An 18100-nucleotide genomic window follows, 5' to 3' on the forward strand; every position below is an offset into this window, starting at 1 on the left:
CCATATTCTCTCAAATGTGGTTTCCACTAATAGCATTGGGACCAGGGGGACCTTCGGGACATTCTTAGCTGCTGAATACGTTCACTGGAGGCAGAAAGAGCAATACTCCCTAACTGCACGATGCACCCTGAGCAGAAAAACAGGGCCAGTATCCACTCCAGAGTCTTCTCCTGACCTAGATGCACCGTACAGAGAATATAATGAGCTAGCTGCATTGGAGCTTGGCAATACTTATGGGGGACGAGTAACTGAGTTCCTACTACCCCCAACTGCAAGTTTCGCTCCACTCTATACAGTGGCTCTTTCGCTAACAAAAAGTGGGGGGTAGTGTCTCAGGTGCTCGGGGTCCATTGCATCCTCATTCATGTATGCCACTTGTTCACAGCTGTAGCTAAATGTCGCATCATCATATTGTTCTCATTCAGAGGCTTTAAAGCAATAAGGGACCATCATGATCATGAAATTCGACCTCCTGCATATCGCAGGCCACAGAACCTCACCCACACACTCCTGTAATGGACCCCTAACCTCTGGCTGCATTACTGAAGTCCTCAAATCCTGATTTAAAGACTTGAAGTTACAGAGAATCCACCATTTACTCTAGTTCAAATCAGATGTGATCTGCGCCCCATGCTGCAAGGTCTCTGTCAGTCTGACCTGGGAGGAAATTCTTTCCTGATCCAAATATAGTGATCAGTTAGACCCTGAGTATGTGAGCAAGACCCACCAGCCAGACATCTACCCATCTCCCCCAATTCAGAGCCCTCCCCATCTTGTGTCCCGGCTGTGGCCATTGGAGATATTTGGTAATGGCATTTGTAGCATACTATTATATGGAACCGCATCATACCATCCCCTCCATAAACTTAACAGGCTCGATCTTGAAACAAGTTAGGGATTTTCTCTCACTATTTCCCTTGGAAGGCTGTTCCAGGGCTTCTCTGAGGTTTAGGAATCTTCATCTAATTTGAAGCCTAAACTTGTTGATGACCAGTTTATATTATTCTTGTGCCAACACTGTCCTTTAATTTAAATAACTCCTTTCCCACCCTGGTGTTTATCTCTCTGATGTATTTATAGAGAGCAATCATATCTCCCCTCAACCTTCAAAGTTCCTTAAGTCTCCTCTCATAAGATAGGTTCTCCATTCCATTTCCTAATAGCCCATCTCTTTACCTGTGCCAATTTGAATTAATCTTTCTTAAACACAGGAGACCAGAATTGCATATGGTATTCTAAATGAGGTCTCACCAGTGCCTTGTACAATGATGATAACACTTCCATATCTCTACTGCTTATACCTTACCTAATGCATACTAGGATTGCATTAGCTTTTTTCACAGCTACATCACATTAGCGACTTGTAGTCATCCTGTGATCAACCTGTACACCCAAGTCTTTTTCTTCCTTTCTCGCTTCCCAACTGCTACATCCCCAGCTTATAGCAAAAATTCTTGTTGTTAGTTCCTATATGAATGATCTTGCGCTTTGCAATTTTCAAGGTCATCCAAATCTTCCAGTATGCTATTCCGGTCCTCCTCCATATTGGCGATACCTCCCAACTTTGTGCCATCTGCAAATTTTGTTAACCCACTTCCACTTTTTGTGCCATGCTCATTAATGAAAATATTAAATAAGATTGGTCCCAAAGACAGATCCCTGAGGAACTCCAGTAGTAAATTCCCTCCAGCCTGACATTTCACCTTTCAGCATGACATATTGTAGTCTCCACTTTAACCAGTTCCTTACACACCTTTTGATTCTCATATTAATCCCCATCTTCACCAGTTTAACTATTAATTTCCCATGTGGAACTGTATCAAAGGCTTTACTGAAATTCAAGTAGATTAGATCTACTGCATTTCCTTTGTCTAGAATCTTGGTTATCTTCTCAAGGAAAGAGATCAGGTTGGTCTGGCATGATCTTCCTTTAGTAATCTACCTTGGACGAAGCTTTCCCCTCGCATTCGGGCCTCAAGGTCCACAGGAAGTACCAGTTGTTTAGGCATCTCCCTGGCTGGCTCTGGTCCTGGGATATACCCTCCTTGGGGTTTTCCGAGTCCCCCAAGCCCACTGAGTCTGCTGTGTTCACAGGCCAGGTCTTGTCAAGGTGTTCAACTGAAGCATTGGTTAGATCATTAACAATTTGCCAAAAGTAGGGCCAATCTTGGCCATTTATCACCAGGTATTCAAATTTTTTGGCTAGCTCTATTGTAACTGAATTGGTGAGGGTCCCCACTGTCAGTTCCAGTTGTACACTGGGACAAGGCTTCACATCTCCATGTATATACTGCAAGCAAATTGTCCCCTCTGGGTTCACTGGCTCACCCACTAGGGTGGCTTGCATAACCACTTGGCTACACCTACAAGCCCTAGGACCTCCTTCCCTTGGACCCATAGTGGGACTGTCAATTTAGGGGAAGTCCTCCTGTCATCTGCCGTCCAACTCTCTGCCTATTCCCTTTCCATCCATGGGCATTCTTTCTTCATATGCCCCTGTTGCCCACAGGAGTAGCATATTACCAAGCTCATCTCTGCGGGCTCCTGCCTGGTGGGGAGCAGCTGTTAAACTATGAATGGGACCTGTGTCTGAGCTCAAGGGCTCCAGCCTGGTTGTTTGCATCACCAGACAGTAATCCGGGTGATGCCTCACTGAGCTTAGCCCCGTGTCTTGCCAAGGTCTTCTCTTCTCTGTGCGGGTAGCTCAGTCATTGGGGTGTGGTTTGCACTTGTTTTCTGTCACGCCCAGGGTATGGTGTCTGCTGGTGGGTATCTGGTGCCATGGTTGGCAAGAGAGTAGAGGCTACGCGTGTCCCATCTCTAGCAACCAATTGACTGTGAGAAATTTCTCCATCAGCTGCACCGTCTCTAACGATGACTTGGGGTGATGCCGGAATACACACTCCTGGCCCCTTACTAGAAGCATGGATACAAACTGCGCCATTAGGCCCAACTCTGCAACTTCGGCCCTGGAGCGAAGTCATCACCGACAGTGCTCTTTTAATTGTTGGGTTACTACCTGGGTTATATCTCTGCTCTAAAGTGCTGCCAGTGTGTCTCCTCATGTACAGGTAATTTAAATAGCTACCCTGGCCTGATTGTAGTCTCAAGCCAATGATGGATCAAGATTACGGCAAGCGAGTTGAGCCTGTCCTGTCAGGTAAGGAGCTAAACTAACACCCAATACTCCAGAGGGCATTGAGAGGCCAGCAGCTCCCCCTCGAAGGTGGTGAGGAATGCTTCTGGATTGTTGTCCGGGCCTATCTTAGTTAACTTCACTGACACAGATGGCAGAGCTCCCCCTGTTGTATTGGGCCCTGCCTGCCTTCTCTGGGCAGGGACCAATGGTCTTAACTATTGCAGAAAGTCCAGAGTTTGTGCTGCTGGACACAATCTCCTTCAGCAGCTGCTGCTGCTGCATTGCTCGGGCCTGCTGCTGGACTCTCCACTGCTGCAACATCTGCTGCTGGGATTGCTGGTGCTGGTTGGCCTGCTGTTGTTGCCACTCCACCATCAACTTGCATCAGTGCTCGGGGGCCACCTTGGCAGAAGGCCCCTCTCATCGGACTGGTGCGGAACCTGTTTCTGTCTCAGGGCCTTGTATAGGCATAGGGCTTCATCGCCTGCATTGCCCCACAGTTGTGGTTGGCCAACCCTCAGCCTGGGTTTGGCCATAATCTCTTTCAGTCTCTGGTCCTTGGCCCTCTATCCCTCCAGGCCTGGGCAATCTCAGATTTCCCGGCAGGAGTTCAGCTCACTCCCACGATCCTTCTTTGAGTCCAATTACCTCTAGTTCTTGGCGGTGCTCCCCAGGTCCCACCACAGGTAATTGGCTTGGAGCAGCCTTACATGGGGCCTCTTGCCTGTATCAGGCTTTTACTGTCTGCCCCCAAACAAGGTGGGAGGCGGGGCAGGGCAGGGAGGCTAGCCCCGGGCTGGGCTCCTTTTGCTACTGGCAGTCCCTGGCAGCCTCTCCTCCAGGGCAAACTTTGCCCATTTCTGTGGCAAGCATCACCTTTCTAAGTTCCCCTTTTCCAGGTGAAACATGTTCTGCCGGCGCACCTAATTGGTGCTGCCTGAGTGCATGAATGTTTAGCCTTTAAATCGGGGGATGGGAGTGTATCCAATCACGAGAGTTACACTTGTAACCCTTGTGTTTTACAGAGACTCATTTCTTGTGACTGTCCTTAATATAGCGATTAGCGACAAACAACATAAGCAGCATTCAGCTACGTGCTACTTTATTTCAGTGCTATACAGAAGGAAGGAATAACCACTGGAAGGATGGCATTTGATGTACAAAAAGGCTGTATATTACACAAAGTCTCCACTCTAGAGACTTGGCTTGTGTTCACATAGCAAAGGGCAATAGTCCATCCCATGCTAGTACAAAATCTAAGTATAAAATTTCCTGGCTTATTCCTTTATTAAAAGAATACTGTGGAATCCTCTTATAGGAATAATAATACTTTCATCCCTTCTTGTCAACTGTTGAGAAGAGTTGGACCTCTTTAGGGCGTTCAGAATAGTCCACTTCCACCTTAATTGAATTGGCTTGTTAGCACTTACTCCCCACGTGGTAAGGCAACTCCCATCTTCTCATATGCTGTGTATTTACACCTCCCTACTCTATGTTCCACTCCATGCATCTGATAAAATGGGTTTTAGCCCACAAAAGCTTATGCCCAAATAAATTTGTTAGTCTCTAAGGTGCCACAAGGACTCCTCGTTGTTTTTGCTGATACAGACGAACATGGCTACCACTCTGAAACCTGTCACCTCAATACTGGTTGTTTTTGCTCTTTCAGGGATGTTAAAAGTTGAGACTTGGTCTCACCAGTGGAGCTTCTGAACAGAATGGAGACAGTGCATGTGAAAATTTTCAAGTTGTTTGAGGTTGTGTGTGTAGGGGGTGGGGGTGTGTGTGTGTGTGTGTTTGTGTGTAAATCTGTCCATGTTTCACACCCATATACAAGGGATGCTATTACTGCTGCCTTGTATATCATCAGATTTGTTGACTGTTTGATGGTGCACTGGGTGAGTAGCTTAAGGTGAAGTCCTCCAAAGGCCTGGCTTACTTTTAATATTCTAGATGATGTGTCGCACAGTTATATAGACTCAAAGCTTTATCTCTCAGTGACTGGAAGAAATAGTGACCTGTATGAAAACCATTTGGCTTAAGATCAACCTGAAAAGGGTGGCGAGAATGCTGTTCAGTACAGGGAAGCCTCCTGAGGGCCTAGAACCACCTCATAAACTGAGGTTGTCTCTTCCCTTTGTCAAAGAAGTTGTGGTCCCATTAGGTGCATCTCTGCTTCTAGCAAATAGCAACCGTGGCCACAAATGCCCTTTTCCATCTTCAGCTTGCTAAAAGATTGCAGCATATACTCCTTGGAGATCTTGCCTCACTCCTCCATGCCTTTGCACAATGCTTCTAGGCTGGAGCAAGTCACAAAGGCCACTCAGAAATTTCAGCAAGTGCTGCAGAACCAGGCTGTCCATCTCCTGAGTAGGATGGGAGAATGAGGGTGTATTCTACCTGTGCTTCATATTCTGAGATAGCTGCCTGCAAATTGCCTGGTGACATTCAAGGTATTGGTTACAATCAGCAAACCTCTAAATGCCTTCTGGCCCAGTTACTCTAGGAGCCACCTTTCTGTCTCTCACCCATCACAGAACCTGTTCTTATCTGGACCACTTAGTGAGCTGGAACTACAGAGGCCATTGCCTCTGTAATCCACTACTCCCAGGGGTTTGCCTACGGTTGGCCACATTTAGAAAACCCCTAAGACTCATCTCTCTTTCCAGGCTTTTTTCATAAGTACGAGCTCATTTTTCCTGTGCTCTCAATGTCCTCCTTATTTCTGTCCTCTTAAAAATGTGGTTCCCACGTGGTCACAGGTTGTTAGCACCTTACCGTACAGGGAATTGTTTTTTTGTGTTCATCTAATCGTTGTTGTTGTTGTTGTTGTATATGTATTTATTTATTTTTATTACCATAGTGCCAAAGACCAGGACCCTGTTGTGGTAGGTGCTGAACATACACAGAACGAAAAGACCGTCCCTGCCACAGGGAGCTTACAGTCTAAGCCATGTATGTTGTGCATAAGGCACTGGACTCAGACTTAGGGGATCTGGGTTCAGTTCGAGGTTCAGCAGAGGCATCCTGTGTGACCTTGAGCAAGTGACTCTCTGTCTTTCTGTGCTGACCTCAGTTCCCCATTTGTAAAATGCAGATACTTCTTTTCTTCCACCATTTGCCTGTTTAGATGGTGCAAGGACTGTTTTTCTACTGTCTTGCATAACAGGGCTGTGATCTCAGGCAGTGCATCTAGGTGCTAGTGTAACACCAATAACAATGAATTAGAATACTGGCAATTATATGTCTATTTTTAATTACATTTGAATGTTTAAAACTCAAGATAGGTGTGTCAAAGACTGCATTATTCTCTGGAGAGCCAGCTAATCCTAATGTAATTTAAATAGCATCTTTTCTTGGTGCTTGGTGTTGCTTTTATGTAAGCACGGTTGGAGAAAAGAGAGTCCCTCAGCTCCCCCTGGTGTGAATACTTTATTTGTACTATGTCAAGCAGAAAACAAATGTGATTTGTATGGCTTTTGATCAGTCATTTTTACAATGCTTTTCTACTGCTGTAAAGCAGAATAATACTGTCACAAATTTTACATTAAAAAAATACGCCTAGAAGGGATTGGTAGCTCTTGTGTGTTCAATTAATGTCAGGCTTGTAAAGTTCTCAGACAATAAGGGCAGCAAATAGCTGATAGATGCTAAGAATGGGGAATCTACAACTTAGTGGATCTTTGTGTTTTAATAATAATCTCTGATTGCAGTTCCCAGGACCTGGGTATAAAATAAACCAGCAACCAGGAAACTTGTGTGGGGTTGTTTCAGCATTCACTTTTGCAAAGATTTGAAGTAGCTATCTCACTGAAGTGTAGGAAGAGCAAGCAACCGTATGGTACCTTCCCTTCAGGCCTCATTACTGCAGACAACTTTAGCACCTATGCAATCTTTGAGTGCTATTCTGTAAGGATATCACTGTGTGTGCACAAGTGTGCCCAGGACCAGAAATTCTTTAATAGCGGTGTCCACTCGTCCACACCTGCATCCTGTCCCCCGTTGTAAGCCCAACTGAGAGCAAAGGATGGTGCAGACTGACTGCCTCTCCCCTCTGCCATGTACATTGGTCAGACTGGACAGTCTCTACGTAAAAGAATAAATGGACACAAATCAGATGTCAAGAATTATAACATTCATAAACCAGTCGGAGAACACTTCAATCTCTCTGGTCACGCGATTACAGACATGAAAGTTGCTATATTACAACAAAAAAACTTCAAAACCAGACTCCAGTGAGAGACTGTTGAATTGGAATTCATTTGCAAATTGGATACAATTAACTTAGGCTTGAATAGAGACTGGGAGTGGCTAAGTCATTATGCAAGGTAACCTATTTCCCCTTGTTTTTTCCTAACCCCCTCCCCCCCCCCCCCCGGGTTCTTGTTAAACCTTGGATTTGTGCTGGAAATGGCCCAACTTGATTATCATACACATTGTAAGGAGAGTGATCACTTTAGATAAGCTATTACCAGCAGGAGAGTGGGGTGGGGGGAGAGAGAACCTTTTGTAGTGGTAAACACCCATTTTTTCATGCTTTGTGTGTATAAAAAGATCTTCTATACTTTCCACAGTATGCATCCAATGAAGTGAGCTGTATCTCACGAAAGCTTATGCTCAAATAAATTGGTTAGTCTCTAAGGTGCTACAAGTACTCCTTTTCTTTTTGCGAATACAGACTAACACGGCTGTTACTCTGAAACCTGACATTCCTTTTCTACCACTCATGGTCTGGGATGGAACCTCCATTTCTGTGGCAATTTCTGCTCTTGGGTGATTTACTTAATCAAATTTGTAAATATTGTAGATAGGACTTTTAGTTTCGATAGTTAGTTAGTTTGGCTTGTAGTGATAGTGAGCTGGAAGTTGTGGGGGGTTCCCCCCACCAATTCCACCACTGTTTCAGGCACCTTTATGCCCAAAATTCCAGGCTTGAAGCCTTGCCGTGCGTGCCCCTGGTTTTCCTGATGACCTGCATAAGACCTGCCTGTATTGCCTCTGGGAAGCTCACATCCCTTCCAAGTCCAGTATCTGCCACACTTTCCCTCGTCATACCAGGCAGACTCGTGAATTCAGGCTCCAGAGACATCTTATGCAATTCTCATGAGGCCCCATTCAGATTATGGCCCTTCTGCTCCCCTTCCACTCGTCCAGACCTGCTGGCGAATCACCAAGCTTTGATGTCCAGATACAACTTCTTGAATTACAACAAGCTGTCAGAATTACATCAAGTTTCCACAGGCCATCCTGGATGAAGGAAAGTTAGTCTCAATATCTTCTCTCCAGAAATCCCCTGATGTAGCAAACACAGTGTCACGCTCTTTGGCTACCTCGGTAGTCTTGAGAAGGGCTTTGTGCCTACAGACCTCGGAGTTCCCTAAAGAGGTCCAACTACTGTGGAGGACTTCCCCTAGAAGGTAGCAACCTCTAATGACGAAATGGACGAGTCACTACATACCCTCAAAAATTCTCAAGTTATCCTCCACTCTCTGGCGATATATACTCCGGCAACCCATAGAAAATATTCCTGGCCTCCTCCACCTCAACATTGACTACTGTCTCCATCCTTCTTTCAACAGCAGACATATGAACCTCCCAAGAAATGGCAAAGGACCCAGCGGGATAGACAGTCTGCACCATCATCCTCCACTCTGCAGTCTCAGCCAAAGTCATTTTGATGCAATGCCCGACGGTCAACAACTAGATTCCACACCCCCTGCTACACCTTCAGTGGCCACCTGTGTCATTTTCTCCCAGTGTGGCACATTATCACGATAGACAAATGGGTACTGGCCATTTCTGTCAAAAGGCTGCATACTGGAAGTTGCTTCTTCCCCGCATCCCTTTTTCAGGGGCCCCTCTCACCAGAGGATTCTTAACAAGAAGCAGACTCTCTTCTCTAGCTGTGGGCAATAGAGCCCAAACCATCTCCTCATGTAGGTAAGGGCTTTTACTCAAGGTACTTCTTCTACCCACCCCCTTCAAAAAAGGGGAGCTGGAGATCCATTCTGGACCTCAGACAGTTGAATGTCTTCATCTGACACTCAAAGTTCAGAATGACGACTCTGACCTCTATAATGCCTTTCCTCAAATCAGGTGATTGATTTACAGCCCTCAGTTTAAAAGATGCATACTTTCATTTGGACATTCATCCTGTTCTCAGAAGGTTCCTGGGCTTTACAGTGGGCCAAGAGCACTTTCTGTACAAGATGCTCCCATTTGGCCTCCTCACAGCTCCAAGTACTTGCAATCATGGCCACATACTTTCACAGACAGGGAAGACCAATATTTCCCTACCTGGACAATTGACTGCTCACAGGTCAATCATGCCAGGAGGTACAAGCAATAGCCACCACCCCACTCCAACTCTTTCATTCCCTCAGACTCTAAGTCAATTTAGACGCATTGACGCTCACACAAACCATAGATTTCACTGGGATGGGCCTAAACTCAGTCACATCAAGGCCCTACTCTGCCTCAAGATCAGCTCCTCGCCACTAGGGATCTGATCAACCAGCTTCATCTCAGACCTCAGACTCCAGTCCAATCCTGCTTGGTCTTTGTTAGGTCACATGGTGGAGTGCACCTATGTCTCTCCATTTGTGTGTCTGCACCTATGACCCCTTCAAATATGGTTACAGTCTATGCCCCAAACAGGGATTCCTTGGACAAGAAGGTCTCTCTTTCTCAGGAGATGTTGACATCGCTCACCTGATGGCAGAGCAGAGACACAGTATGAGTGGGAGTCTCTTTTGTTTCCACACTCCCTACAAAGTCGCTCACAATGGACGCCTCCCTACTGGGATGGGAGTGCATCTTGACAACCAGAAAATCCACGACTCCTGGTCCCCACAGGAATCCACACTACATATCAATGTGTTAGAGCTTCGGGCAGTTTACAAGACGAGCAAGTCATTTATACCCATTGTTTGGTCCACACACGTCCAGGTCAGAGCAGACAACATGACCATCTTGTACTATATAAACAAGCAGGGAGGAGCAAGATCCTTTGGACTCTGCAGAGAGACAGTCCAGCTCTGAAACTGGGGCATCAGCCACAGGGGGAGGGATAGCTCAGTGGTTTGAGCATTGGCCTGCTAAACCCAGGGTTGTGAGTTCAGGGGGCCATTTAGGGATCTGGGGCAAAAAAAAAAAATTGGGGAGTGTGCCTGCTTTGAGCCGGGAGTTGGACTAGATGATCTCCTGAGGTCCCTTCCAACTCTGATAGTCTATGAGAATCACCCAACACATCCCAGGGTGATGAATTTCCTGGCAGACAGTTTCAGCAGGCATTTACACAAAGACCACCAGTGGGAACTCCACCCATCTTCCAACAATCTGGCAGGGTGTCCTGTCTTGGGATCCCTCAAGGCCTCAGTTCCAGAGGGGATGCCTTCCTGGGCAAGTGGTAAGAACCACTGATGTACACTTTCCCTCCCATCCCTCTGCTTCCTTGCATACTCAAGAAGATCAAACTTGATGGAACAACAGAGATCCTGATAGCACCTTAGTGGCTGGGGCAAATTTCGTTCACTACCACACTATAGCTAGCCTCACACCATCCATCTACCTACAACCATTCTGCTGTCCCAGAACATGGCTAGGAGGAACCAGCCCAACCCAGCATCCCTACATCTGGCAGCACGAGTTTTGGATGGACAACCAACATAGTTCCTCAGTTACAGCTTAAGACCTTATATGCAGATATGTTACACCGCTACATGGAAACAATTCTCCCTTTGGTGCCAGCACCACCAGTTACCTGCTGGGACACCAGGAATCCCCCTCATGCTGGAGTATCTTCTATCACTCAAGACATCCAGCTTGATCTGAAGACATCCAGCCTGATCTTTCTGCTCACAGGAGAACACTGTTTGAATCTTTAGCCTCCCATTCCCTCCTGCACCTATATAAGTGGCCTGCTTAACAATGATTAACTCTGCTAGAAGGGTTGGAAATCTTGGAGCCCTTAAGGTAGATCCGCCTTGTACAGTTTTCCATAAGGAGAAGGTTTTGTTGCAACTACATCCTATGTTCACCTCTAAGAGTTCCATCTTAACCAGACTGTTCACCTTCCAATGTTTTCCCCTAAGCCTCACCAAAGCATGGAGAAGACAATACTCCATTCCGTGGATGTGTGCAGGGCTTTATCCTTCTACCTGCACAGAATAGACCCCTAAATTTTTTGTTGTTATTACTGAAAGAATGAAGGAGAAAGCTGTTTCCTCTCAAAGGCTCTCTAGGTAGATTTTCTCCACCATTCTTTCCCATGATGTTATGAAAGCCCCTCAGGGGCCATTTTGCAAAAGTCCAAGTGGCATCAATAGGGGAATCCCCCTCTCGGAGATATGCAGAGCAGCTGCTTGGACTTCCATACAGACTTTTACCAGGCATTATTCACTGGTCCAAGCTTCTGCTATGGATGCATCATTGGGCTTGGTGATCTTCCGCTCTGTGGCACAGCATACCCTCCTCCGCAACGAACACTGCTTGGGACCAACCCACAGTGAATACCCATAGGGACCCACACTTGAAGAAGAAATGAAGTTACTTAACTTACAATAACTGGATTTCTTCCAGATGCATAGGCCCTATGGATAATCATGGCCTGCCCTACTTTACCTCTGCTTGTGTCATCTTCTGATTCGTGGTAGAGTTGGAGCTGGAGAGGCAATCAGTCTGCATCACCCTTATGCCCTCAGCTGGGAGCACAAGGAGGTGCAAGGCGCAGGCATGGACCAGGCTATTGAAGAAGTTGCGGTCTCAGGTGCAAAGAGCACAAGTGCACACACAGTGAATACCCATAAGGACCACACATCTCAAAGAACTCCAGTTACTATCAGGTAAGTAAGCCTAGGCTTTCTGGTACTATAACTGGGATTTGAAAAATAAAAGACTTCATTGCCCAATTCCATTACTGTTCTCAACCTGAAAAAAGACTTTCCTTTCTAAAATGTCCATATTGTTGCTGGGACTGGGTGATGTAACTATCCCATCTGACAAATTTCGACCTAAAGAGACAATGTTTTGTTCCTCAACACACACTTTTAACTTTCATACTGTGTGTGCAATGGAATGAAGGCAAAGTTGGTAGTGAAAGAATGCAGTTTGCCACCTGAGGTATACACTAGAACCCCATTTATCTGAACCGCCGTGATCCAGCTCTTTGTATTAACCCAACAACCGCCGCGCACAGGTCCAGGAGCTGGTGGTCTCTACTGTGGCCACTAGATGGCGATGCAGCCTCACTCTTCCCCATTCCCCAAATTTTTGATTATCTGATCGGTCCTGTTCCCAATTAGATAAGATAAAGGGGTTCTGCTGTATTTGTTTTTCCGTATGTACATTACTATTTCTCCAAGATGTTCTCTGAGGCAATGCATTTTCCGCATATTCTGTCTATTTCTTATCTATTTAAATTATGAACTCTTCAGGGCAGCAACTGTGTCTCTCAAGGTCTGTACAATCTATATAGCACAAAAGCAGAGGTCCTGTCTTGATTTAAGTAGTCACTACTGGAATATTGTAGTAACAACATGGGATAGAAGGGGAAATAGATGCACAACTGCTGCTGTTGTCATTCGTGGGAATTCTTCTATGCCCAGCATAAGAGCCCATCCTTACTCAGGCAAAACTCACGTTGGAGTGACCATAGTAAGGTCTGGACCCTAAGCATTTATCACAGCACTGTAACAAATCTTCTTTTTCCTCATCACTTTACATTTCAAGGTTCGCTACAAATAGTAGCTAATTAATCCCTCAAACCCCAGTGAAGTCAGTGAGTATTAATATCGCCATTATACAACTGGAGAAAATGAGATGGAAATGTTGTTTACTTGTTCACGGCCACAGAGTCAGCACCAGAGAATGGGTTAGATCTCGGTAGTCACTGGTTCTCAGTTCTGGGCCTTGCTTCTGGACTGCATTGCTGGTTGGTTTTGCGAAAGGGTTACCATGCTTTTTCAATCAACACCCTATGGTCAGGTGTAAAGGATTGCACAGATTGCTCACCGGGGATTTTTGGTATAAGAAAGGCCACTCAACTTCCCCCCCATCCCATGGCGTGCTAGAGAAATGAACACCAAAATTGCAACTGTTTTGCTTAGAAGCATTTTTTAAAATTCATCTTTGCTTCTCTTTCAGGTGTGAACAGAAAGGTGATCTATTCCTTAGCGGACTCTGCAGAAGGTTACTTCTCTGTGGATAGGTCATCAGGGATCATTATTTTGGAGCATCCACTTGATAGAGAGCTGCAGCCTTCCTATAACATCAGCGTAAAAGCATCAGACCAGAGCATTGTGTTGTCCCAGTCTTCATTTGCCACAGTTACCATTACAGTGCTGGATGTTAATGACAACCCTCCTGTGTTTGAGAGAAGAGACTACCTTGTTACAGTGCCTGAAGATACCTCACCTGGCACCAAAGTACTGGCTGTTTTCGCAACAAGCAAAGACATTGGTACCAATGCAGAGATTACCTACCTCATCAGGTCTGGAAATGAGAAAGGGAAATTCAGGATCAACTCAAAGACGGGTTTGTAATACAACACCCACGAAAAGCGTCTCTCTAATTAATAGTGCTTTGGGGAAATCTGTAGAACTCAATGAGTTCCAAAGACAGCTCTCTAGATCCTTTCATTGTGGAATTAGTTTTAGACAAGTTCCACATGAAAAGGAGTGGTGTGATTTAGGGCCAGATGCAGTCACAGGTACTCAAGTGGATAGTACCTTACTCCATGAATCAGTGGCCTGGGATGTTATAGGCTCTGAGTATGGATAGCAGAAACTAGTCCTTGGGGCCCAACTATGCAGTCCTTACTCACACTCATGAGCACTTATGCCCAGTGGAGCAACTCAGGTGCTCACCAGTGTGGGCAAAGGCTCTCTGATCCTTCCCTTAAGAACTAACTTGCTGTGCTACCCAAATGTGACTCACTGCTGACGCTCGGCAGATTGGGAGAAGATTGATCAATGGACAGAGCACTAAGGGCTTGTCTCTGGCCTTACGTTTATAACCCTGTAGAACTGCACTGACTTCAGTGAGGTTGCTCATGATCTACAGGATTGTGAAAGTAGGCTTAAACTCTTTATGCTTTTATTATGTGTAATGAGTTTTTCAAAAAACAGACTGCTTGGCTTCTTTAAAGAAATACCCAGAAACACAGGGTATTCCAAAAGGCTACTGCTGTTTCAGTTTCCTGATTGGGATCTATTCATTATCCCCGTTAAGTAACAGCAGTGAGCTGTCATCTCTTTCTGTACCTCTCTCAGTCAGCATTCCCTCATCCCATAATATTCAGGAAGAGCCATATGGACTTGCCACCTGAGGTTCTTACCTGATTGATCTGTAATGTGAAAGCTGAAAGTAACAGTTGTTTATGGGTAGCTATAAATGTAGCTCTTAGCCTAGAAATACCCAACATGACACATTATCTCACATACACTATACTGTGTAAAAAAATTCCCCTTCTCTCTATGGAAACTCTTGGAAACTCTATGGAAACTTACGTTAAAGGACTTTTTAAAATAACTAATGGAAGTGTGCTTTAACTTCAGTTTATTTCAGCAAGGAGTAGGTGAATTTATACATAAGCACCATGGAAAGAGATACTTAAATATTGTTAAATTTGCATTTGACAAGGAAGCCAAGGAGATAGATCAATAAAAGACAGAGGTGAAGTTTAATCGCACAAGAAGAAAATAGCATTTATTATTCATTAATGTGTGACAGCCTCATTATTGTCAGTTTAGATGCAGGAGCTGAGATTCCAGACAGCCATATACTGATGTAACATGCCTGATCAAGGCTTGAAAAATAATCCCCCTCAGTCACGCCATTTATCAATGGGAATTTCCTGCTAGCAAGTGCAGGCTTCTCCACGGGTCCTCTTCAGCGCTCCTGCTCTCAGGAAGTCATGCCAAAGGGGGAGTAATGCTTGTCTGGCTGGGGTTGCTACTCAGCCCTTCCCCTTAGTGCCCAATGGTACTTCCCTCAATGCATTTTACTCAGTGCAAAAAAACCTCTGGCTAAAGACTTGTATGTAAAGTGATTATCTTCTAAAGGTAGCATTGGTACATGAAGTTAATAAGATGAAAATGTATTCAAATCATTGGAGCAAGAGAAATTCTGCTCCTGCAGTGTTGTGAGATAGAGGTCAACATTGTTAAACCTGGTTGCCTGAAGTTAGGCTTCTAAGTCCATATTTACGCCCTAAACAAAAATAACCTGATTTTCAAAGCTGATGATTACCCAACAGCTCCCACTTCAGGTGGAGTTGTGGGTACTTAATGCTATGGAAAAATCAGACCTCCTGTATTTAGGCTGCTGAAGATAGATATAGGTGTCATTAGCCATGTAGGTTTGAAAATTTTGGCCAGAATGTTTATTGAGTTCAGAACATTGAGCTGTGAATCAAGATGTCTGGATTCCATTTCCCGTTCTGCAACTGACTCTCTGTGAGCCTGGGTAAGTCATTAAACTGTGCTTTCTCTGTTTACCCATCTATGGCACTGGTGTAATAAAAGCTACCTCTAGTGGTGCCATTAATCATTCTGAACCACTTGAAGTTCCTGTCCTGAGAAGTGATATATAAGCTCAAGTTATTATATCTTTCTTTAATTTATACAAGAGGAAATGTCTAATTGTATATTTTCCTTGGATTTGCTGGCATTATCGTTTCAGTAGCATCATGTGGTATTTTGCAATGGTGCTAAATAATGTATTCTATTCTATAATTTTTTGGCTATCACTAACGCTGATAATATTACTGCTCACAGAGTTTGCTTCTTTAGATCTGTTAACATTCCCTCTCTTCTTTCAAAGGATCCATTTCTGTAATTGAAGCTCTGGACTATGAAATGTGTAAAGACTTTTACCTAAGAGTGGAAGCAAAAGATGGAGGTACGCCAGCCCTAAGTGCTGTTACTACAGTGAACATAAATGTAACGGATGTTAATGACAATGCACCAAAATTTAATCAAGAGGCCTACAGTGCAGTTATCAGTGAGGATGCTTCAGTTGGTGATTCTGTTATTATGGTGAGTATAATGTATATGATTTCAGACAGAAAGTCAATACAAGGTGTTGCGATAAATAACTATGTTTGCATAAGCATATAATAAACAATCATTCTGTGGCTGTACAGATGATAAACTGTAATAGCCACTGCACCTTTTGACCACCTCATCTGCCATCTGTCCAGTATTCTGTCTCTTCTAGAACTACTTTTAATGTTCCAAACCGCCAATCAACTTTCAAAGCAACTGCCATTTCCCCCCCTCCGCCCCCTCCCAAAAAAAGAACCCGTGAGATAAAATGTTTTCTTTTTTCCTCTCAATTTTGCACTCCACCCTAAGCATACTTTTGCCCTGGACCCATGACAGGTGATGTCTGATGTCTCGTGGCTCATCAGAGGTAGAAACACATCATGTTTCTCATTGGAGAGGCAACATTTATGGCTTTCCAGTGAAATAAGAAGTGTTTGAATCTAGCCCTGCTGGAATACAACATAGCATACCTCAAATCACAACACCTTCTACTGCATCTGAGACATCTGGCTTTAGTAGGGAAAGGTTGTGAAAACTAGAAGCATTAAAAGATTTTAAGGCTGAGAGTTTCAAAGGCTCCTAAGGGAGTTAGGCATCCAGCTGCCATTAAAAGTCACCTAACGCCTTTGAAAATCCCACTCTAGAGCATCAACAAATTTTCTAAAATAACTTCTGTCTAAAATGTGGATAGCCATCTGTCTTGGAGGGTTTAGACATAACAAATCCTGCATATAGTTATCAGTGGTTCACAGTCATGCTGGAAGGGCATAACGAGTGGGGTCCCGCAGGGACTGGTTCTGGGTCTGGTTCTGTTCAATATCTTCATCAGTGATTTTGATAATGGCATACAGAATATACTTACAAAGTTTGCAGATGATACCAAGCTGGGAGGTGTTGCAAGTGCTTTGGAGGATAGGATTAAAATTCAAAATGATCTGGACAAACTGGAGAAATGGTCTAAAGTAAACAGGATGAAATTCATTAAGGACAAATGCAAAGTACTCCAGTTAGGAAGGAACAAACAGTTGCACACATACAAAATGAGAAATGACTGCCGAGGAAGGAGTACTGTGGAAAGGGATCTGTGGGTCATAGTGGATCACAAGCACTGGAATAAATTGCCTAAGGAGGTTGTGGAATCTCCATCATTGGGGATTTTTAAGAGCAGGTTGGACAAACACCTCTTCAGGGATGGTCTAGACAATACTTAGTCCTGCCTTGAGTGCAGGGGACTGGACTAGATGACCTCTCGAGGTCTCTTCCAGTTCTATGAGTCTGTGATTTTCTATGATTCTGTGTTGGCAGGGAGTTAGACGAAATGATCCTTGCAGTCCCTTTTAACCCTATGATTCTATGTGGCCTAAACAAAATGTATGATTGTATGCAGCGATATGAAGAGCTCATTGGTACTTGTTTCATATGACTTGTATAACACACACACTGGCTTGCCCCTTGCAAATAATCTTCCCATTCCAAATTTGTGATGAGAGAACTTTTAGACAAACATGCACTGTCTAGTAAGTTATATCTACTAACCTGACGGAATGTAAAGTTATTCCTTTGGGGTTTTGATTTCTTATTGTACCATAGAAATATTTCTTAATCTGTATAGCTAATTTTATTCTTCTCTCAAAAAGTTGATAGCAGAAGACCAGGATAGTCCTACCAATGGCCAGATTCATTTTTCCATAGTGAATGGTGATCGGGACAATGAATTTTCAGTTGATCCTGTTTTGGGACTTATAAAGGTTAAAAAGAAATTGGACAGAGAAAGGGTAAGATAACATGTGCTGGACTTTCTTCTAAACTTACTAGAAATTGCATATGTGTATTGACTTCAGCTGTGCTGCTGGCTTTCTGCATGACTGCAGGCTTGTCGTTTATGTAGTCTGCAGTTGGCACTACAAAATATTCT

At 44.4% G+C, this 18100-nt stretch overlaps 1 protein-coding gene across 2 annotated transcripts in view; it reads left to right on the forward strand.

The window, feature by feature from the left end:
* Positions 1-18100, forward strand: part of FAT3 (FAT atypical cadherin 3) — a 436391-nt gene that overhangs the window by 355533 nt on the left and 62758 nt on the right. For both annotated transcript variants that reach the window (XM_077805390.1, XM_077805398.1), the window contains exons 13-15: positions 13283-13672; positions 15962-16176; positions 17823-17960. In XM_077805390.1, coding sequence (XP_077661516.1) covers positions 13283-13672; positions 15962-16176; positions 17823-17960 — 743 coding nt within the window. The remainder of the gene's footprint in view (positions 1-13282; positions 13673-15961; positions 16177-17822; positions 17961-18100) is intronic.

The sequence above is a fragment of the Eretmochelys imbricata genome, chromosome 1 (genome assembly GCF_965152235.1).
Source record: "Eretmochelys imbricata isolate rEreImb1 chromosome 1, rEreImb1.hap1, whole genome shotgun sequence".
NCBI lineage: Eukaryota > Metazoa > Chordata > Testudines > Cheloniidae > Eretmochelys > Eretmochelys imbricata.